Below are 23,077 nucleotides of genomic sequence, written 5' to 3'. Positions count from 1 at the left end.
CTAAAATCAAAGAATAAACAGCAGTGTGGTGATTGCCAGAGGGAAGGGAGTAAGTGGAGAAGGGGTCCTAATATATGGTGACAGGAGAAGATTTGACTTTGGGTGGTAGGCACACTGTCCAATATACAGATCTTATGACGTAGAAACTCACACATGAAACCTGTATGTTCATGTTGACCAATGTCACCCCAATAAATAAAGTAAATAAAAAAATTAAAGGAATGTATAAATACTGAAGTATCAGACTTCCTGATTAGATGGTTCTGTCGTAAATAAAAATGAAGTTCAAATAAATGGATAAAATCAAAGAATAGATGGCATGAAGATGGTGGAGAAATAACCAACAATTCTAATCTATACTGCTAACATCTTTCTGGATGTTTTTCAAAAATGTAACTATTTATCTGGATAAATTTCAAGTAAGAAATCATGGCAAACCAAGTATAACTAGACATTTTAATTTAATCGCCTTGGCAACATTTGAATAACCATTTCTTTGTCTCTAATGTAATTTATGATTGTATTTTTTCTATTATATATATTTTTAAATAGACATTTTCCTCTTAAGAGCAGTTATAGGTTTACAGCAAAATTGAGCTAAAGGTACAGAGATTTCTCATATATCTCCTGCACCCACACATGCACAACCTCCCCCATTGTCATTACCAGAGTAGTACATTTGTGGTATTTTGTTGTTTTATTTTTATTTTCAGTATTAAGTCAGGGGATAATGAAATGAGGAAGGGCTTAGGATACCAGAAGCAACAGGAGAGAGCCTAGGCGGGGCTGCTTTGGCTCTCTAGAAAGTCACAGAAAAGAGGACCTTGGGGGGTTGGTCTGGGATGAGCTGCCACTGCCCACTGTTCCCTGGTTGCAAGTCCCCTGGAAACCCTTAGAGTTTAGGAGATGTACTCCCGTGGGGGCAGAAGAGGGCGAAAGGGCCAAGTAGTACATTTTGTTCAGATTGAAGACTATGTTGGCATATTATTACCTAGAGTCCATAGTATGCATTAGGATTCATAGCCCTTAGGCAGCGGTTCTCAACCTGTGGGTCGTGACCCCTTTGGCGGTCAAACGACCCTTTCACAGGGGTCGCCTAAGACCATCCTGCATATCAGATATTTACATTATGATTCATAACAGTAGCAACATTACAGTTATGAAGTAGCAACGAAAATAATTTTATGGTTCAGTCACAACATGAGGAACTGTATTTAAAGGGCCAGAAGGTTGAGAACCACTGCCTTAGTGTGTTCTGGTATATTCTGTGGGCTTGGACAAATATATAACGACATGTATCCACCATTATAGTATTATATAGACTAGCTCCACTGCCTTAAAACTCTTCTATGCCTTGCCTATTCATCCCTTCCTGCTGCCCGCCCCCAACCCCTGGCAACCACTGATCTTTTTGCTGTCTCCATGGTTTTGCCTTTTCTATTTTTCTATTATTAAGTATAATATGTTTGCCAGAATCTAAATCAATGTTTCATATTTTTGTTTAGGCAAGCAATACTTCAAAAAATGTGTCAAAAGCAAAACAATTGATTGAAAAAGCAAAAGCTTTACACATTAGTAGGTCAAAAGCTGCTGAAGAAATAGTGACACCCTTAAGGCGTTCATCTAGACGTCAGATTCTTCCTGAAGGGAAGAAAATGTCAGACACAGAAGTAAGTATTACAAATATTTATTGGTATAAATTATGTCCTAACCCTGACCAGAGTGGCTCAGTTGGTTGGAATGTCATCCCAGATACTGAAAGTTCACAGGTTCGATCCCCCATCAGGGTGCATACGGGAGGCAACCTATCCATATTTCTCTCTTACTGATGTTTCTCTCCCTTCCCTCCCCCCTTTCTCTCTCTCTAAAAAAAATTTTGTCCTATTTTGTTGTTTGGAGTGGGAGAAGGAAATCATTATGAAGTTAAAAGGTAAAATTATAAGGTAGCCTTGAGGTGGTAGAAAGAATGTAATTTTTATTTCTGCTTTAAAAGTCTTTTGCTCTCTGCCCTAGCCAGTTTGGCTCGGTGGATAGAGCGTCAGCCTGTGGACTGAAGGGTCCCAGGTTCGATTCCGGTCAAGGGCATGTACCTTGGTTGTGGGCACATCCCCAGTAGGGGGTGTGCAGGAGGCAGCTGATCGACGTTTCTCTCTCATCGATGTTTCTAACTCTCTATCTCTCTCCCTTCCTCTCTGTAAAAAATCAATAAAATATATTTAAAAAAAATAAAAGTCTTTGGCTCTCTTTTGCCTACAGAATGTTTGAATCCTTATTGAGTCATTCAAGATTCTTCGTAGACTGCAGTAGGGCTTCCCTTTCTTCAAAACACCAACCTTCCTCTATACAATAAATTATTAATTTCTCCCCAAATGGTGCAGTTTTTGAATTTTTTTCAGTTTGTAGTCTAATGATGGGGAAATGTATGGAGTTGCTAATGTAATTACCTTGTCTATGGCTTCTAGCACTGTAATCCTTTTGAAATTTTAATGACATTTTATTTTAAAAATCTTTATTGTTGAGAGTATTACAGATGTCCCAGTTTTTTACCCCATTGCTCCCCTTCACCCGATTCTCACCCCACCCTAGGCCTTTACCACCCTATTGTCTATGTCCATAGATATGTGTTTATGCATATAAGTTCTTTGATTAATTTCTTCCTGCCCTGCCCCCCCTTCCTCTGAGATTCACCAGTCTGTTCCATGTGTCTTTTCTATGTCTCTGATTCTATTTTTATTGTTCGTATTTTTTATCTTTTCTTCTCCTCCTCCTCCTCTTCCTCCTCTTCCTCTTTTTAAAGAATACCCTTCAACATTTCATGTAATACTGGTGGTTTGGTGGTAATGAACTCTACTTTAGCTTTTTCTTGTGTATGATATATTTTAAAGAGTTTTTTCTTATCCTGTCTTAGGACTCTGTAATAATAATAAATTATTTTTTCTTATTTTGTCTTAGGACTCTGTAATAATAATAAATTCAAGTCCTACTTCTTTAAAGCCTCCTGAGACAAATCAGAAGAAACTTCAGTGTCTAAATGATGTGCTAGGAAAAAAACCTACCAAGACTTCTAAAAATGAACCTGGTAATCAGATTTGATAACATTTATGATGAACATTAGAAGTTTTGGGGGGGGGGGTTATATTGTTCTGAATGCTCCCATTTTAATTTAATCTCTTGTTTTATAAATGGTAAACTTTAATTGGATTAAATATTATTTCTGTTTTTATAAGTAAAGTTATAATGTAGTGAGGAGTTTTGCAAAGAGTAACTGACCATATCTTAAGTTATCACATTTCTGTGTATTTATTTATCCTTAGTTAAGTTAGTGGTACCCAAACCTGACTATTTGTCAAAATAATCTGGGTAAATTTTTAAAAAAATTACATCTTTATTTCCTTTTCTAGACATATTAACTAAGAATTTCCAGAGCTGGGTTATAGGAATCTATAGTTTAAAAAAATTTTGTTCTCCAAGAGATTCTGATAATGATATTGCCCAGTTGAGGAACTAGATCCTTACATGGAATTTTTCTTAATTGGAAGAAACTTTTAAGGAATTCATTTTTTAAACGTTTAAAAAGATAGAGATACAATTTGGAAAGTAGTTGGAAGGAAGTGGAGATGATGAACATTAATACTAACCTAAGTATTTATTTTTCTCAGGAAAAATGAAAATCGCTCCTTTATTTCTTACCAGAAAGGTTCATAAAACAGCTGATCCTATCCTTGGTTTTGATGAAAGCAGGTCAGTCCAGGATAAATTTTTAAATGCCAAAATGTTTTATGGAATGTGTTTTGTTTTCACTTACTTTGATGAGAAAGCATGAAAGTTATCATTTGAAGCTTTAATAAATACATTTTAAAAGATGAACTTAAAATATGACAGTGCTACAAGTGAATTTGAAGATCTTGTTTTTTTGCAAACATTTTGGGGCCATCTCTAGACAAAATAGTGAAAAATGAATAGGCAAACCAAAAAACCAAAAAGCTGATTATGAACTTATTCAATAAACCAGGCACTGTTTTTTGGTACGAGAAATATTATGGGAAACAAAACGAGACATTCCCTGTCCTTATGAGGCTTATATTCTAGAAGAAAGACAAGCTATAATTGAACATTAATTGGGCCAACATTTGTACTAAGAAGGAGAGATACAAAGTTCTGTTAAGTTTATATTAAGTAAATTTGGTCTTGTTAAGAAAGGCTTTACTGAGGAAATGACGCCTGAACGGAAGGATAAGCAGGAGGTCATCAGGGGAAGGAACAGCGTTCTAGCCAGAGGGAGCAGTCCCTGTACCTGGATGGAGCGTGGTCAGTACAGGAGATGGGAAGACGCCAGTGCGACTTGCGCATAGAGAGCGGGGGAGAGAGGAATGTGAGATTAAGCTGGAGAAGTGGGTGCCAGTCCCACCAAAGGATTTTAAACATGAGCATGGACATTTGGATTTTGAAAGTTTTATCTGACTGCTGGATTAATTCTGCTGTTGTATAAAGAGTGGAACAGAGGAGAGCTTATAGTGGATGCAGGAGGCCAGGTGTGAAATGATGGAAGTGTGGACTCAGGTGTTGGAAAAGATTTAGGAGATAAATTAAAAACCCTTAGTGATTAATGAGAGTTGGGGTGGGGAGAAGAAGGTGTAAGGATAACACTTAAGTTCTGGTCTATGTAAGTGGATGGCACAATGGAAGAAGACCAAATTTAGGGACATCATGTATTCAGGTTATTTGTTTTTCCTATTTCAGTTTTATTGATTTACAAATTATATATTGTTAAATGCATAAATCTAAAGCATACAACTTTGATAAGTACATTATATTGGGATATAACATTTTTATTTTACTCCAGAAAAGTTACTTACTTTTCCTGTTATCCCCACCACTGCTACAACAAAAACGTTACCACTATTATGATTTCTGTTACCATAGATTAGTATTGTGTTTTAAAATTTTACATAAACTTTAATTATATATATTCAATTATGTACATTCTTTTGTGTGTAGTTGCTTTTGCTCAGTATATACACACACATGCACATATTATTATTTAAAAAATTTTTAAATAATGTTTTTATTGATTTTTAGAGAGAGAAGAAGGGAGAAGGATAGAGAGATAGAAACATCAATGAAAAACATCATTGATTGGCTGTCTCCTGCCATGCCCCCTACTGGGGATTGAGCCTGAAACCCAGGCATGTGCCCTGACTGGGAATCGAGCCGGTGATCTCTTAGTTCTTGGGTTGATGCTGAGCCACATCAGCCAGGCTTATTTTTTTTTTTAATCCTCAACCAAGGAGTGAGAATATTTTTTCCATTGTTTTTCACAGAGAGTGGAAGTGTAGTGGGGAGAGGGAGAGAGAGGAGAGAGAAAGAGAGAAAGGCACATTGATTGGTTGCCTCCCATATACGCCCTGACTGGGGATCAAACCTGCAACGTAGGCAAGTGCCCCCCTGACTGGGCATTGAACCTGTAACCTTTTGGTGTACAGGATGATGCTCCAACTGAGCCCCCAGCTAGGGCCAAGAGTTTAGTACTAGAAGGCCCCTCTCCAGTAACCGCTGAGAGAGAATATGGGAGGACAAAGATATAAAGAAATTTTCCTTCTAAGAATGCGAGAGGCATCCCTGGATGGACTCTAACCAACTTTTTGGTTAACAGGTGAATGCACTAACCGGTTATGCTAGAGACTTGCTGTTTTCTGATTATTATATGTATAAATGCATTTTTTAAAAAGGAAAACAGAAAACAATGGGTGGAAAACTTACCACCCCTAAATAGTCCCTGTTAACATTTTAATGGGTGTCCTTCATATTTTTTCTTTCTTTTTTTTTTTAAATGCATTTAAAAAAAATATGTTTTATTAAGTTTTCACAGAGAGGAAGGGATAGGAATAGAGAGTTAGAAAAATCGATGAGAGAGAAATATCGACCAGCTGCCTTCTGCACAACCCCCACTGGGGATGTGCCCGCAACCAAGATACATGCCCTTGACTGGAATTGAACCCAGGACCCTTGAGTCCACAGGCCGATGTTCTATCCACTGAGCCAAACCAGTCAGGGCCATATTTTTTTCTATATATATATACTTATTTAACTTCTTAACACTGATAGACTTTTGTTTTTATGATAAGCAAAAAAGAATTTGACCAGCTAACATCTTAGCTGACTAAATCTTTTCAAATTAAATTAAAGGTATTTATTTTAAAGACTAGAGGCCTGATGCACAAAATTTGTCCAAGAGTAGGCCTTCGCAGCCCTGGCTGCCTCGGCCCTCGTAGCCCCGCCCCCCGCCCACTGGTCATTCTGGAAGGTTGCTCCAGAAGGTCGTTCTGCCTTCTAGTCTAATTAGCATATTAGCTCTTTATTATATAGGACAGTTTATATGTTTAAAGTTTTTATAACCTTAGCTTTCCTTTTTACATCATTTTCTTAAAAGTCAAGATACCTCCGAAAGATCTCAGGATTGTGACGTGCGACTTAAAGCAAAGCGTGACTTTTTAATGAGTGGTCTGCCAGATTTGTTGAAACGACAAATTGCAAAGAAATCTGCTGCATTAGATGTGTACAATGCAGTGAGTACCAGTTTCCAGAGAGTAGTTCATGTACAACAAAAAGATGATGGTGAGCTTGTTTATTATTATGGGATATTTACTTTGAAACTGTTAGAAGTAATATGAAACTATGTAAGGTGGTTTAAGATGAGGCAAAGGTTTAAGTGTAATTCTTAAAATGATTTTAGTGGGAATTTAAAGTCTCTTCCTGAGCCTTAGACTCACTTTACCAAGGATGACCAGGGGCAAGAAAGCCAAAGTCATCCTCAGCCTTTACCCCTCATGCCAGGGGACAGCAGGCAATGTGTGTGGGACCTTAAGTGCATATTGTTCTCCAGAGAGGCACTGTGTTCTAAAAGGAAGGCCATTCCCTTCTGAAATGATAGCCTGTGTGTGAACAGGTCATCTTTAAGAATTTCTCACAGGAGTCCAAGCTAATGTTCAGGGAAATTTGTTTGCCTCCTTTCCAGAGCAGCTTCTGCTGTTTAGTACCTACCTATTTTGGGGAATATTTTCTGGAATAGGTAACAAGTAGCAGTGCTTCATTGCCCTAGTTCACCCTATTCTCACATGCACTGTGCACAAGAATGAACTGTTTGCACAAGCCTCTTTCTTATAAGGTGGTTTTAGTATGACCATAACCTAATTCTATTTGGATTCGAATGCTGTAACAATTACAGTCTTACTTTACGTATATATATTTTTAATTGCTGGTAATGTACAAAACCTTATATCTTTATGTTGTTATTGTTTCTACCTAGAGTTATTTTTGTCAGCACAAAACCAGTTATATTCCCTCAGCTGGCTTTGTGGTTTGGGTTAGTGCACTCCTTCTGTCATGAAGTGTACACTGTGTTCTGTTTTCTTTCTTTTCCTTTTATGCTTTTGACCTTGGTATTTTGTTGTTGTTGTTAATCCTCTTCCAAGGACACTTTCTTTCCATTGATTTCTAGAGAAAATGGAATGGAGGGAGGGAGAAAAAGAGAGAGAGATAGAGGAAACAACGATGAGAGTGATACATCAATTGGCTGACAGGGGTGGTGATTGAACCCCCATATGTGCCCTTGACTGGAATCGAACCTGTGACCCTTTGGCCTGAGGGTCAATGCTCTAATCACTGGGCAACACCCGTCAGGGCCTGACCTAGATACTTTTTGAGTTTCATTTGGCTTCTCATTTGTATGGAGAACTTCCCAGCCTGTCTTTGTAATAATATTCTACTTTTCCTTTTTTCCAGCTGCCACTGGTCATTCAGTTGATGAAGCCTTTTCTGTTATTTTTTACTAGTTCAATTTTATATAGTTTTTTTTAATTTAAATATTTATTGATTGATTTTTAGAGAGAGGAGAGGAAGGGAGAACATCGATTTGTTGTTCCACTTATTTATGTATTCCTTAGTTAATTCTTGTATGTGCCCCGACCAGGGATTTAACCTGCAATCTTGGCATATTAGGATGACGCTCTAACATACTGAACTACCTGGCCAGGGTTTGCATAGTATTTTCTGAAAGTATATTCAACTATAGAAATTAGTTATGCTCCTCCCCCCCGCCCCCCCGATTTTGACAAACCCATTCTCCTAGAAGCATGCTACTATAAAACATTGGAGATGAGCAGATAAGGCAAACACAGAGAGCACTTCTCTCCCTAGAACCACAAGAGTTAGCAAACACTTAACTGTTGCTTGGCATTTTGCCAAACACTTCATATGAATATCTGGTTTAATTCCCATAACAACTTTAGAAGGTTAAGTATTATAATTGTTGCCCCCACTTTACACATGAAGAAGCTAAGGTTTAGGATCTTGCCCACAGTCACCTAGCTAGTAAGAGGCAGAGTCTGGATTTGAATCTAGGTCTGACTTTAGAGTTTAAACTTTAAACCAGAATGTTAACTGACACTGACATTTTTATTGTGAGTAGCAAGGTTGATTTAAAAATAGAAGAAAATTTGCAGATATTTGCTTATTTTTAACAATTGGAACGGAAGACTAGGTAATTCTTATTAATTGTATTTGTTGGAGGTGAAGATTTTGTTCCCTTTTGTACTCATCTTAGTTTTGATACTTTTGTGTTAACTATGTAGTTAAGTCTTTTTATGTTTATATACTTGGCATTTGATAAATGGATAATATATGAGTGAAGGTAATTAAAACAATTTTTCTGTTTTTCTTTAGGGTGCTCTTTGTGGCATTTGAAACCACCCACTTGTTCTCGCTTAATTAAACTTAAACAATGGAATACTAAAGTAAATCTTTCTAAATGTGTTATTGCTCTTGGTGAATTTTCAACATTGAATTCAAATTTGAAAAGTAATAATTCTACTGTTGTGGTAAGTATTAGAAAGCTCATTCATTGTAGAGTGTTTCCTTCACATCTTTTAGAGAAAAAAAAATTTGGATACCTACTATTGTAGCCTAAAAAATAAATCTCAGCTAAAGTAATATCTCTTTTAAATACTAGAGCTATAAAAACATTTTAAGAATTAATGCTAGCCAATTTCAAAATATTACCCCTTGGGAGATAACCACCTGCTGGCTTAGGCCCGCTCCCCTGGTGGCAGATGGCACACCCAATTATATAGTACATTTAGATACTTTATAAGTCAGCATTTTAATCTAGTAAATATGTGAAGTACAATTACTAGTTGAAACAGAACAATTGTTTTAAGTCCTTAAAAAACTAAGCAAATGCAGCTTTTTGCCATCAAGATTGTTTTTAATAACATTTCCATCAAGCTTACATTTAGTGATGAAAGCTAATTTTGACTTACTAGAAGTCCGGTGCATGAAATTCATGCCTGGGGGTGGTGAGGAGGGGTTCCTCAGCCTGGCCTGCACCCTCTCCCAGTCTGGGAGCCCTCGGCAGCTGTCTGAATGGCAGCTTAGTGCTGCTGTCACTGCACTTGCCAGCCATAAGCCTGGCTTCTGGCTGGAGGAGCACACTGACCACCAGGGGGCAGCTCCTGCGTTGAGTGTATTCCCCCTGGTGGTCAGTGCACATCATAGTGACTGGTAGTTCCACCATTTCATCAATTTGCATATTAGCCTTTCATTATATAGGACTAGAAGTCCCGTGCACAAAAATTTGTGCACTGGCCGGGGGAGGGGGGGTCCCCTCAGCCCAACCTGTCCCTCTCACAGTCTGGGACCCCTTGGGAGATAACCACCTGCTGGCTTAGGCCCGCTCCCCTGGTGGCAGATGACATGCCCAATCCCGCGGTGTCTGCCCCGTCTCCCCTGGTCGCAGATGGCAGGCCTGGATCCCGCGCTGGGTCGGGTGGCTGCTCAGATCGTGCTGCCGCCCGCCCCACCCACCCCGCCCAGCACATGGCAGGCCTGGATCCCTCGCTGGGGCAGGCGGCGGCTCGGGATTGCGCTGAGGTCCCTGTGGATGTTCAGGCTCCAAAAGCATAGTTTTTCTTTCTTGGTTTTGTTTTTACTTCTTGAAATTGAAATGTGTTAAAATATTTTTTTAAAAGAATAGCTCAAGCACCCAGTGAGGCCTTAAAGCCTAGGGTGCTTGCTTGTGTTGTCCGAGTCTAAGCTCGCGGCGCTGGAGCGCCCCCAGGAGACGGGAACCTGGCGTGGCTCTGTCTCCTTCCCTAAACTGCACACACAGCTGCTGCCAGGTGTCCCGCTGTCCTCCTTCACTTTTCGTGCCGAACTTGCCGGTCACTCCTGGTCTCCGTCCGATGTTGAGGGGGGGCGTGTTTCTTCCTGAGGAGCTGTCCTGGTCCTGGCCCTGGGCCTCCACTTCCTCAGACCCACCCCCCTCCCCTGCGCCGGGCCCGCCTTACAGCAGAGTCTCCCGCCCTCCCCTGTGCTCTCCGCTTTCCTGATGCTCCTTTTCGCTTCCAGAGCCGCCCGTCTTGCTGTGTCCCGCGCCCTTTCGCTCTTCCGTGGAGATGCCCAGACCTTTCTTTTCTTTGGGTACTTCCAGGGCTTTCTTCAGTTTTCCTTTCTGAGCTGTTTTTCTGATTTTGGACCTGGGAGCCAGGCCTCCTGCACCCGCAAGCTGCTGCACTTCCTCTAAAATCATTTCTCCCTTAGGCCCCAGTCCCTCAAACCCCCCTGGAAAGCACTGGTTGCTTCCTGTGCCCGTGCGCTTCCTGCTCCGGCATTTCAGGTAAATGGAGTCAGACAGCTGGGGCCTTTGCTCTGGCTGCTTCCCTCAGCTCCGTGTTTGTCCTTGCTGCCCGCAGCGTGTCAGCCTGTGCTCCTCTTCGCTGTCACCCACTCCCTGTGCGGACATAGTTCTGGGGTCGACACCTATTTTCTTCTTTGTTGTTTGTTTTAAAATAACTTCTCTAATGTATTGGTGCCTAGTTCCAATAAGCATAAGCCTGATGCTCGAGTAGGCAGATTCAGGTCTCTGGCTGTACACCTGGGGCTCGCAGCTCTGGTGTCAGTTCTGAGGAGCTGCTTGTGCCTGGGGCTCCTACCCCCATGGGGGGGTGGTGTGCTGCCAGCCTCTCCCTGTCGTGGGGCGGGTGGTGGCTCAGGATCACACTGCCGCCTGCCCCGCCCCACACAGGCCTGGATCCCGCGCTGGGGCGGGTGGCGGCTTAGGATCATGCTGCCGCCCGCCCTGCCTGCTCTGCCCCGCACATGGCAGGCCAGGATCTCACACTGGGGTGGCCAGCAGCTGGGGATTGCGCTGCTACCAGCCCCTGGTGGGGCGGAGCAGTGGGATCTGCCTGCAGTATGCAAATTAGCCACCATCTTTGTTGGCGGTTAATTTGCATATCATGCTGATTAGCCAATGGCAAGTGTAGTGAAGGTACGGTCAATTACCATGTTTGTCTATTATTAGATTGGATTATTGACAAAGTAATTGGTAGTATTGTGCTTAATGTTAATAGACAATGTGGGTCAGTTATTGAGTATTTTATTCTCTATTTCAGTTAATGGGGAGAAGAAAAGATTTTACTGAAGAAGTAAGAAATCTTTTGCTGGAGGAAATTACATGGTTAAACCCTGAGTTTTCTTTGAGGAAATATTTTCCATTGCTTCTAAAAAAAAAAGCTGAGTACCAAGTACTCTCTGAATGTCATTGTAAACAAGGTTAGTGATAATTATTATCATTTATGTTAATATTTCACTTTTGAAAGCACTAAGAGGTTATGGCCGGTGTGGTTCAGTTGGTTGAGCATTGTCCCATGCACCTAGAGGTCATAGGTTCAATTCCTGGTCAGGGTCACATGCCCATGTAGCAGGTTTGATCCCAGTGGGGGGCATGCAGGAGATAGCTAATAGATGTTCCTCTCTCATCATCGATGTTTCTGTCTCTCCCTCTCTCTCTAGTATCATTGAAAACATTTTTTAAGAAAAAGAAAAAAAGCACTAAGAGTTAGCCATTGACCCTTGGAAGTGGTCATCATGAAGAGAACATTGCTTATGATTGGCAGGGAGAATTTATTCAACTGAGATAAAGCATCTTATGCAATGCAGTGTTAGCCCCTGCCAGCTTCCAGAGATGCCAGCCCAAGACACCTATTAATAATTCACTTAAGGAAAGCCTTAAATGAGATAATTTGAACTTATTTGCTTGTACATAGGCAGTCTAAATAAGATATTCAGCTTGCTTTCAGCATGCCATATTTGATTCTTACCTTTAGTTTTGTAGTAAGTCAATTGGATATTTTGAAGTAATACTAAGATTATTGGGTATTAAAATTTTTTTGATTAGTAAGCATATGCATTTCTATTATTCCCCAAATAGAAAATCCACAACTAGAGCCTGATGTCAGCCTAAAGGAAACCAAAAGGAAACGAGTGGAAACCAAAAATCATAAATCAAAAAGAAGGAAACCAAATGAGTATTCAGAAAATCCAGAAAATATAAATGGAAAACCAAAAGAACTGGAAAAAACACACAACTACACTGGGATAAAGCTAGATTCTTCCAAAAGTCTGTATTCTAAAACATGCAGGAAGACACAAACTGCTGTGAGTACAACATGTGAAGTGGAAAGTGAAGCAGTAGAAGATTCTGATGTTCTGATAATAGATGATGACAAAGCATCTACATCAGAAATATCTTCTGTTCTTGGTAAATTAGTTCTTATCTTTTTTTTAAACCTGTCACTTCCCCTCTCTCAATATGTGCTCATTGCAAATTCAAACAATATATATGTATAAATAAGAAGTGGAAGCCTCACTGACGAGAATCTTACAGATAATCTTAACATTGCTTTTTGATCTTTGATTTTTTTTCGCTTCTGTAAATATATATGCTTTTATAAAAAATAGGGATCAGCCCTAGCCGGTTTGGCTCAGTGGATAGAGCATAAGCCTGCAGACTGAAGGGTCCCCAGTTTCGATTCCCTATCAAGGGCACATGCCTGGGTTGCGGGCTCGATCCCCAGTGGGGGCATGCAGGAGGCAGCTGATCAATGATTTTCTCTCGTCATTGATGTTTCTATCTTTCCCTCTCCCTTTCTCTCTGAAATCAGTAAAAATATATTTTAAAAAAATAGGGACCATATTATACATATTATTTTACATGTATTTCTCATATTTCTTACATGTTCCCATTCAGGGTATCTAACTTTTCCCAAGTATCCTATTAAATTAATTCATCTATTTATGTTGCTTTAGAGCAGGGGTGGGGAATGTCCAGCCCTTGGGCTGTATAAAGCCCATGAGATCATTTGGTCTGGCCCTGCAAAGGCATTAGGGGTGAGTTAATAAAATGTTTGACCAAATAGAGCAGGCTAATTTTTAAATTGATAATTTTGTATGGCCCGCAAATGATATTATAAATATCCAAATGACCCTTGGCAGAAAAAAGGTTCCTCATCCCTGCTTTAGAGTATGTTTTGATATTTGTATAGCAAGTCTATAATTTTTAAAAGCAATTTTCATACATCTCTACTATGAACTATAGTTTCCCTTACTCTCATAAATCCCATTGAGGTTTGATTTTGCATTAGTTTATAGATTAGTTTGGAGTGAATTGACATCTTTACAACATTCAGTTTTCTCAACAGGGAGTGTAACATATCTTTCCATTTAAACTGGATGATTTAGTTGGGCATTTTAATGTTTCTTTTCATTGTTCAAAAAAGACTCCACTAAAATTATGCTGTCTTTGTTCTTTAGATATTTTTTTTTCTTTTTTAAAAATTTTCTTTAGATATTTTTTATGGTAAAAATTATTTTTTATGTTTCCAGCATTATTAAAAGTTTGAATGTATACTTTTAAACTTTACTGTCATGAGACTTTATGGTGGTTTTAAAGGGGGAATTTGATGTGAAGAATTTTAAATGTAATATTAAGTTTTGAAATTGCCTTGTTGGCATTTTGTAAATATAAATATTTATACAAATAGTAGTTATTGTTACATAAACTAATATAAATGTCTAAGAATATATGTTTATGTCAAGGAACAATACTTTAATGTATATTTTTGGCTTTAGATTCTGGAACTGAAGACATGCTTTGGACAGAAAAGTATCAACCTCAGAACTCCAGTGAACTCATAGGCAATGAACTTGCTATAAAAAAGTTACATAGGTTGGTAAAATGGAGATACAGTTAATGAATATAGTTTTTAAATTTTTATTTATTCTAAAATCTATAATTGTAAATTATTATAATTATAAAGAACAAACAAACAAAAGAATATTAAGTAAATATCCCTTTATTGTCCCTAGTGGTAAATCACTTAAAAGTTTCTTGTAAAACCTTCCAGAAAAAATTTTATGCATGTTAGTTCCTTCTTTCATATTACATTAATTCATGCCCATTATCTTTTGTCTACAATTCTAACATTCAAAATGTTCTGAAGACTGAAAGTATATTAACTTTATTACATAAAGTTTATTGTAGTCTTTATTGATCTCACTTGTAGGAGTTTATACATTTTTAAAATGAAAATACTAAGTGATTATGGGTGTACTGTCACATACCTCTTTAGAGGTATTATGTAATACTAGGGGCCCAGTGCATGAATTTGTGCACCTTGAAAGGAACTGTGGGCTGTGAGGCTGTGGTGGGCCCAGGGGTGGGTCTCAGCCCATCCTCTGGGCCCCCACAGGGTCCTCCCGCCATGGCCCCCAGTCCCCTCTCTGCCAGCAGCCCTGCTCCTGCTGCTTCCACATGCTGATGGTGCCGGCCCCACTTGCACCCGCTGACAGCACAGAGCGATTGGGGCCAGCACCAGCAGCAGGTGCGAGAGGCAGCTGCCAGCCCCTATCGCCCGCCCCTCAGGAGCAGGGGGAGGTGGAGAAGCCCTGAGGGGCGATCAGGGCCAGCAGCCACTGCTTGCACTCGCTGATGGCGCCGAGTGATCAGGGCCGGCGCCGAGCGGGTGCAAGTGGGGCAGGCACCAGCAGCAGGTGTGAACACTGGGCAGAACCGCGGCACTGTGGAGCAAAGAATTTTCAGTAATTACCAGAGGCTCGCCCCAATGACAGTGAGTGGCACTCCATCTTGGTCTGGCGCCCCCACTCACATGCTCCACCATCCCGCTGCGGCCGATGCCTACCACGTTCCATGCTCTGCCGCCTGCTGCCGATGCCTGCCATGTTCTCCGTACGCCCCCTGGTTGTTCAGTTGTTCCCCCATTTGGTCTATTTGCATATTAGTGTTTTATATATAGGTGTGGTATATACCACATTACCTTTCTAATATCTGAAAAACTCTGAATTCTAAAACCCACTCGGTCCAGAGGATTTCATATAAGGAATTGTAGCCCATAATAAGGGTGAACACCTTGAACTTGGTGGTGTTCTAAGTACTTGCATTGTTCTTAGCTCATTTAATCCTTAGAAAAATAGTCTGAGGGTATAAATTATAGTTGTCCTTATGTCATAGATGAGGAATGAGGCCTAGAGAGGTTGAGTATTTATCTAAGTTCACACAGTTAGAAAGTGATAGAGCTAGAATTTAAGCTCAGGTAGTCTAGCTCTAGACCAGTGGTTCTCAACCTTCCTAATGCCGCGACCCTTTAATACAGTTCCTCATGTTGTGGTGACCCCCAATTTCATTGTTACAAATTGAACATAATTAAAGCATAGTGATTAATCACAAAACAATATGTAATTATATATGTGTTTTCTGATGGTCTTAGGCGACCCTTGTGAAAGGGTCATTCGACCCCCAAAGGGGTCGCGACCCACAGGTTGAGAACCGCTGCTCTAGACTAAAACTTAATCTTTATACTTAGCATTATATATTAGACATCTTTCTTGTTATCACACAATCTACCTAAATTCTATTTAGTTGCTGTGTATTGTTTCTTGTATGGGTGCAAAAGTATATCTTTTCCCCTACTGATACACTTTCAGGTTTTTCCTTTTAGGAGCTAATATAAACAATGTTGCAATGAATGTCCTTTCATATATAGTCTACCTATATTCTGTGAATTATTTTTATTAACATACATTTTATTATGGTAGTTGGTTGAAAGACTGGAAAAGAAGAGCTGAATTAGAAGAAAGACAGAATTTGAAGGGAAAAAGAGATGAGAAACAAGAAGGTATTTTGAGTCATTTTTTCCCCATTTCACTGAAAATTTTTAGTATTAGATTTATCTAAAAAATTTTATAAAATTTCTTACTCATATTCTATATTTGGTGTTCTAGTTTTTGCACATTAAATTTCCAGCATTTACTGGCAGGAAGTTTGTGGGATTTTTTAAAATTTAATTTAATTTAATTTTATTTTTGTTTAAGTTTGTGGGATTTGATCATTGGGTTTGGTGAGGTTTAATTGCCGCCTAAGCAATTATCATTTTATATGCATTTGAATCATTTTTCAGATCTGTCGGATAGCATTGACTTTAAAGGCAGTTCAGATGAAGAAGAGAATCGTCTTTGCAATACTGTTCTCATAACAGGGCCAACAGGAGTGGGGAAAACTGCTGCAGTATATGCTTGTGCTCAGGAGCTTGGATTTAAGGTCAGTCACAGCTGCAGTAGAACAATGTTAATGAATTAAAAGAAAACATAAACCATTCTGCCTTTTTTCATGTATTCTTCCTGTAGATATTTGAAGTGAATGCCTCATCTCAGCGCAGTGGTAGACAAATTCTGTCTCAACTGAAGGAAGCTACTCAGTCCCATCAAGTAGACAAGCAAGGTGTAAATGCACAAAAACCTTGTTTTTTCAATAGCTACAACATAGGCAAATCACCAAGTAAGTAAATTATTATTTTTTTGTCATAACCTTTTTTTTGTTGTTGTTAATCCTCACCCGAAGATATTTTTCCATTGATTTTTAGAGAGAGTGAAAGGGAGGGGAGAGACGGAGGGAAACATAAATTGGTTACCTCCCTGCAAGCATCCCAACCAGGACTGGGCATCGAGCCTTCAATGAAATCAAACCTGGGATCCTTCAGTCCAGGGGCCGACATTCTATTCACTGAGTCAAACTGGCCAGGGCTATTTGGATACTTTGAAATACAGTTTGTATAGGAAAGGTATAAGAAACGCTTCATTCTGCCCTGGCTGGTTGTTACTTCTCTTATTTCATTTCAGATTTTATTTATTTGGGTTCTTTTTTTTTTCCTATGAGTCTGGTTAAAGATTTGTTAAATTTGTTTATATTTTCAAAGAACCAGCTCTTGGTTTCATTGATCTTTTGTATTGGTTTTTAGACTCTATTTTATTTATTTCTGCTCTCATCTTTATTTTTTCCTTTCTTCTAATTGGGCTTTGTTAGTTGTTCTTTTTCAAGTTCTTTTAAATGTAAAGTTAGATTGTTAATTTGAGATTTTTCTTGTTTTTCAAGATAGGCCTATAGTGCTATGAATTTACCTCTTAGGACTGCTTTTGCTGTGTTGCATAGATTTTAGTTGTGTTCTCATTTTCATTTATTTTAAGGTATCCTTTTATTTCTTCCTTGATTTCATTGTTTAGTAGCATGTTATTTAGAATCCATGTCTTTGTGTGTTTTTCAGTTTTTTTCTTGTGATTGTTTCTAGTTTCATACCATTATGGTAAGAGAAGATGCTTGATATGATTTCATTCTTATTCAATTTGTTGAGACTTGTGTACTAACATGTGGTCTATCCTTGAAAACATTCCATGTACACTTGAAACAATGTATTTTCTGCTGCTTTGGGGCAAAGTGCTCTGAATATAACATTAAATCCATCTGAACTGATGTGTCTTGTAAAGCCACTGTTTCCTTGTTGATTTGCTATATGGAAGATCCATCCATTGATGTCAGTGGGGAGTTAAAATACCCTAGTGTTACTGCATTACTGTCAATTTCTCCCTTTTTGTCCATCAAGATTTGCTTTATATATTTAAGTGCACTTATTCTGGGTGCATACATGTTTACAAGGTTTATATCCTCTTTTTGGATTGCTCCCTTTATCATTGTATATTGTCCTTTTTCTCTTAATATAGCCTTTGCTTGAAAGTCTATTTTGTCAAATGTAAGTATTGCTACCTTAGCTTTTTTTTCCATTTTAATTTTCATGAAATATCTTTTTCCAGCCCTTTTTGTCTCTGTGTATCTTTCTTTTTGAGATGGGTCTCTTATAAACAGCATATATATGGGTCTTGTTTTCTTATCCATTCAGCTACCCTATGTCTTTTAATTGGAGCATTTAAGCCATTTACATTTAATCCAAAGTCTTGAAAAGTGTATCATATATTATGTTGAGTTTTTGTTCTTATTTCAGATGTGTGGGTAAGTTAAGTCTGTTTCTTGGCTAGAAGCAGAACCCTATCTATTTTTCTTTTTGTGCTCATATTGTCTCATCTTTGAGTAGGAGGAAACATTTTTAATTAGCTTGTGTCCTTTTGACATAGCCCCAGTAATGTTAGATATTTTCTTTGCTCTCTGGCTTGTTAAGATGTCCCAGACCTAAAATGAGCTATTTCTCCAAAGAACCGATTCTTTTGGTGGAAATTCCTTTATAAAGAATATATTGATCCCTAGCCGGTTTGGCTCAGTGGATAGAGTGTCGGCCTGCAGACTGAAGGGTCCCGGGTTCGATTCTGGTCAAGGGCACACCGGTTGCAGGTTTGATCTCCAGTGTGGGGTGTACAGGAGGCAGCCAATCAATGATTCTCATCGTTGATGTTTCTATCTCTCTCCCTTTCCCTTCCTCTCTGAAATTAAAAAAAAAAAAAAAAAAAAAAAGAATGTATTGATAGCCCTGGCTGGTATGCTTAGTTGGTTGGAGCATTGTCCCATACACTGAAAGGTCATGGATTTGATTCCTGGTCTAGGCACATACCCAAGTTGAGGGTTCGGTCCCAGGTTGGGGTGTGTATGGGATACAACTGCTCAATGTTTCTCTCTCACATTGATGTTTCTTCTTTTCTTCTCTCCCTTCCTCTCTTTCTAAAATCAATTATAAAAAGCCCTGGCCGGTGTGTTCAGTGGTTGAAGCATCCACTTGTGTACCAAAGGGTTTTAGGTTCGATTCCCAGTCAAGGGCATGTACCTGAGCTGCAGGTTTGATCTTCGGTCCCAGTTGGGGTGTGTGTCGGGGTCAACCAATCGATTTGTCTCTCTCACATCAGTGTTTCTCTGTTTTCTCTTTCTCTCCCGTTCTCTCTCCCTCTCTTCCATTCTCTCTTAAAAATCAAAGGAAAAAATATCCTTGGGTGAGGATTAATAAAAAAATAAAACCAATTATTTTTTAAAAAAATAAAGAGAATATATTGATAACATTTAACCAAGTATTTCTGAGTACCTTAAAATAAAAATTGGGCCCTCGCCATTTTGGCTCAGTGGTTGGAGTGTCGGCCTGCAGACTGAAGGGTCATGTATTCAATTCCCAGTCAAGAGCGCGTACCTCATACCTTGGTTGCAGGCTTGATCCCCAGCCCTGGTTGGGGCACATGCAAGAGGCAACCAATTGATGTGTCTCTCTCACATCGATGTTTCTCTCTCTCTGTCTCTTCCCCTCCCTTCCACTCTCTCTAAAAATCAAGGGGAGGGGGAGAATATCCTTAGATAAGGCTTAAAAATAATAATAAATAAAATAAATAAAAATCAGCATGTATTTTCTAAAACCAATCTGTGTACCGATGCCAGTCCATGATCAAGCAATCCTTGGTCTATGATAAAAGTAGAAAAATAAAGATAAACTAATGAGGTTTTTAAAAAATAAATAGAAAAGTATTCAATATAAAGAACTATTTTTTATTATAAGATTATGCATTTCCTTTTTGTGGTGTTAAAGTGCCCTAATTTTATTAAATGATAGTGATGGCTATAATTTTTCAAACTCAAAATTTTCTGTAAGTTTTTTGAACACCTGTAAAATGCAAGATAGATGATAAGCTCTGTGGAGATAGGGAGTTCAAAAAAAGAGTAGGATACAGTCATGGAATTGTGCCCATATGATGGTGCGTGAAGAATATTCTGCACCAAGGCCATAGGATAATAATTTGGACATGTAGGGACTGAATCAGGGTATTTAGAGGGAAGAGAAGGACATGTCCTGGAATAAAGGCCGAGCCATCGGCTTCTAGTGGAGGAGGGATTAACCATTTATTTTTTTTTTTAACTTGAATCCAATCTCTAAAAAAACGTATTCTGTTTTTGAAGTACCAATTTACTGTTAGGTTAAGCTGAAGTTGGACAACAAAGTTCTGTAATGTGCTCAGCATGTACTGTTACCACTTTTCTTGCAGCCTTTTCTGAACGCAAATAGGTGTAGAGAAAGTGAACGGAGGGATTATGAACATTATTTGCTTCAAGAATATATATTTCTTTGGAAAAGAGTGTCTTTTCCAAATGACCTGCTTTACCTTCTCTTCTGATAGAATAAGTAATAATATAGAAATATTTGACTACTGAGTATTGGAATGTAAGAATGAAAGAAAATTTCTGTATCTTTGTAACTGGTAAGAGTAGAAATATAGACTGTGGATAATTCAATTTTGCTGTTTAATTTTTAGAATATTTATCTTTAAGTGTAATTTGGTTTTGGCAGAAAAATTAAGTTCTCCTAAGAAAGTTGTTACATCACCAAGGAGACTGCCTCCATCATCACCACAAAGTAGTGGACCAAAGCGAGCACTTCCACCTAAAACACTGGCAAATTATTTTAAAGTGTCTTCCAAGCCAAAAAATAATGAAGAAATAGGAGAACTTCCAGAAAATAATAAAGGTATGTAATTAAATAGACATTATTTTAATCCTAATGACCCTGGTACATAAAGATATGATCAGCCCTGGCTGGGTAGTTCAGTTGGTTAGACTGTCGTCCCAATAAGCCAAGGTTGTGAGTTTGATACTTGGTCAGGGCACATATAAGAATCATCCAATGAATACATACATAAGTGGAACAACAAATTGATGGCTCTCTCTCTCTCTTTTAAAATCTATAATAATAAAAGTGTAATATGCTAATTAGACCAGACGTCCTTCCGGACAACCTCTGGACAAACCGGGGCTGTGAGGGAAGCCTGAGTCCCGGGTGCCAGAAGGAAGCTGGTGCTGGCAGCCGGGGGAAGGGAGGCCTACTTTTGCACAAATTTTGTGCATCGGGCCTCTAGTAAATAAATAAATAATGATCATATTTCATGAGTTCCTATTGCTATCTATTAAACTTCAGCTATGCTGAAAGTCCTTCAGATAGGAGTTTTGATATTTTATTTCAGTTTTAATAGGTGATTTCAGTTTGAACTTATTCTATAGAAATATCCAGTGTTCTTTAAAAGTTGATTTTATATTTTATTTATGCAGGAATCAAAAATTTTTTTGAACAGAAACAAACTATTCATACCAAATCTACAAATACAACGAATTCAAATGCCAAAGACTATGGAGCCGAGGAACCCAACAGGAAAAACGCAACATCTCTCATTCTCTTTGAGGAGGTAAGGCTGAAGAGACACACATTGGTGATCTCGCATGGTAAAACCTACTCTAAGGATTACTTACTGTGCTATTGTAAATTATTGTAAAATAGCCAAGAAAGCTCAGAATACTTACTTGAATCTATTTGAAATTAAAGCTAGTGGAATTGTCAACTATAGAAGAATTTTTCATGAAGATAATTAATGCAATCCACAGTTATTAATTTTTTTCAATGAATTTAGAAATTATTCTGAGTTATACTTAACCAGTTACAGGTGACTGCATTTCTTTGGTTTTAATGTTTGATAATATTCTTACTCTTTTAATGTAAGTTTTTAGGATGGGCTGAATGCACACTGTTCATAAATTCATAAATTTTGTTCCTAACAGACATATATCTACTATGTATACATAACAGCTATTCAGTACATTAATATTAATAAATGATTCTTAGGTTGATGTCATTTTTGAAGAAGATGCTGGGTTTTTGAATGCAATCAAAACATTCATGGCAACAACTAAAAGACCTGTAATCCTTACTACAAGTGGTAGGTAACAGTGATTTTACAGTTAATTACTTCTGGTTAAAATATTTTACACAAGCTTCTAATTTTAATTTGAAAAGTTCCTTTTAAAGTCTACGAGTAAATTAACTCCTTTTTTCTAAAATGAGGAGGCTACTAGATAATTTTTTAAATGAAGAATTATTCAAATTAGCAGTTGATTGGCAGCCTTGGGCAGTTATAAAATTAATTTACTACCTTGCAAAAAGCAACGACTTTAAAAATAGAAACTACTTTGAATCACTTTGTTGGGTGTTAGATATTTAGGAATTTGGCAATAGCCTGGAATACTGATAGAAAGATTTATGGACTAGCCAGTGAAGAGGTTTTGGTAGGGGAAATAACAGATTCTTCTCTTTGCCTCTTCCTTACACATGTGATTAGATCACCATTCCTCATTTGTTGGTCAAAATATTTTATGGGACCCGACCTTTTGCAGTTCCTTAATATTTAGCCATTCTTTAACCCCTGATAACACTTCCATATGGATGGATTATTGCATAGTTTAGCTAAAGTAAACTATCGTCAGCTTAACAGAATTGCTATACCTTCCTAATAATTAGCATTCAAGGTTTATTTTTAAAACCTACATCATTTCTTTTTTTATTATAAATATTATAATATTGTTCTCTAATATTTTTCATTGCAGATATTCAATATAATATCTCTGCTATGGATTTCTATAGGAAAATGTGTTTATGTTAGACTCCACTTACAAATTAATGGCCCATTTGACAGTTAGTGATTGTAATCTAAAAATATAAGTAAAAATCATAGTAATCACAAGTCAAATGGTAGTTTAATTAAAAATCATAGCTACTTTAGGCCAAGGTAGAAATTCAATTTTTATCATATAGTTTACATGATATTTGATTTCTATTACTGATTAAACACAGAATATTTACATAGAAAAAGTATAACTGGAAAAAGTAATTAATTGGTCTCCATGTTTAAAAAAATTTTTTTTTACTATAGATCCTTCATTTAGTTTAATGTTTGATGGCTGTTTTGAAGAAATTAATTTCAATATGCCTTCGTTGGTAAGTTTTTAATTTTGATGATCACATATCATAATTATATAAAAGGTGATTTATTATGATAGTTATAATTTTAAAATGTAATTACTAAGGATATGTTAAAATTTTTTAGTGTTTTTTTAAAAAAATATATATTTTATTGATTTTTTACA

General features: G+C 37.9%; 1 protein-coding gene across 2 annotated transcripts in view; it reads left to right on the top strand.

Moving 5' to 3' along the window:
• ATAD5 (ATPase family AAA domain containing 5) overlaps positions 1-23,077 on the top strand; it is a 40,882-nt gene that overhangs the window by 9,199 nt on the left and 8,606 nt on the right. For both annotated transcript variants that reach the window (XR_004972859.1, XM_036340575.1), the window contains exons 4-18: positions 1,506-1,670; positions 2,953-3,079; positions 3,660-3,741; positions 6,431-6,615; positions 8,722-8,876; positions 11,451-11,610; positions 12,269-12,598; positions 13,969-14,065; positions 15,952-16,031; positions 16,314-16,453; positions 16,540-16,690; positions 20,457-20,633; positions 21,212-21,345; positions 21,780-21,873; positions 22,864-22,928. Coding sequence is in view for 1 of the 2 variants with exons in the window: in XM_036340575.1 (XP_036196468.1) it covers positions 1,506-1,670; positions 2,953-3,079; positions 3,660-3,741; positions 6,431-6,615; positions 8,722-8,876; positions 11,451-11,610; positions 12,269-12,598; positions 13,969-14,065; positions 15,952-16,031; positions 16,314-16,453; positions 16,540-16,690; positions 20,457-20,633; positions 21,212-21,345; positions 21,780-21,873; positions 22,864-22,928 (2,142 nt within the window). In the remaining variant the exon portion in view is untranslated. The remainder of the gene's footprint in view (positions 1-1,505; positions 1,671-2,952; positions 3,080-3,659; positions 3,742-6,430; positions 6,616-8,721; positions 8,877-11,450; positions 11,611-12,268; positions 12,599-13,968; positions 14,066-15,951; positions 16,032-16,313; positions 16,454-16,539; positions 16,691-20,456; positions 20,634-21,211; positions 21,346-21,779; positions 21,874-22,863; positions 22,929-23,077) is intronic.

Source organism: Myotis myotis, unplaced genomic scaffold (assembly GCF_014108235.1).
Source record: "Myotis myotis isolate mMyoMyo1 unplaced genomic scaffold, mMyoMyo1.p scaffold_m19_p_17, whole genome shotgun sequence".
Lineage (NCBI taxonomy): Eukaryota > Metazoa > Chordata > Mammalia > Chiroptera > Vespertilionidae > Myotis > Myotis myotis.
This window is presented reverse-complemented; position numbering and strand designations above follow the sequence as displayed.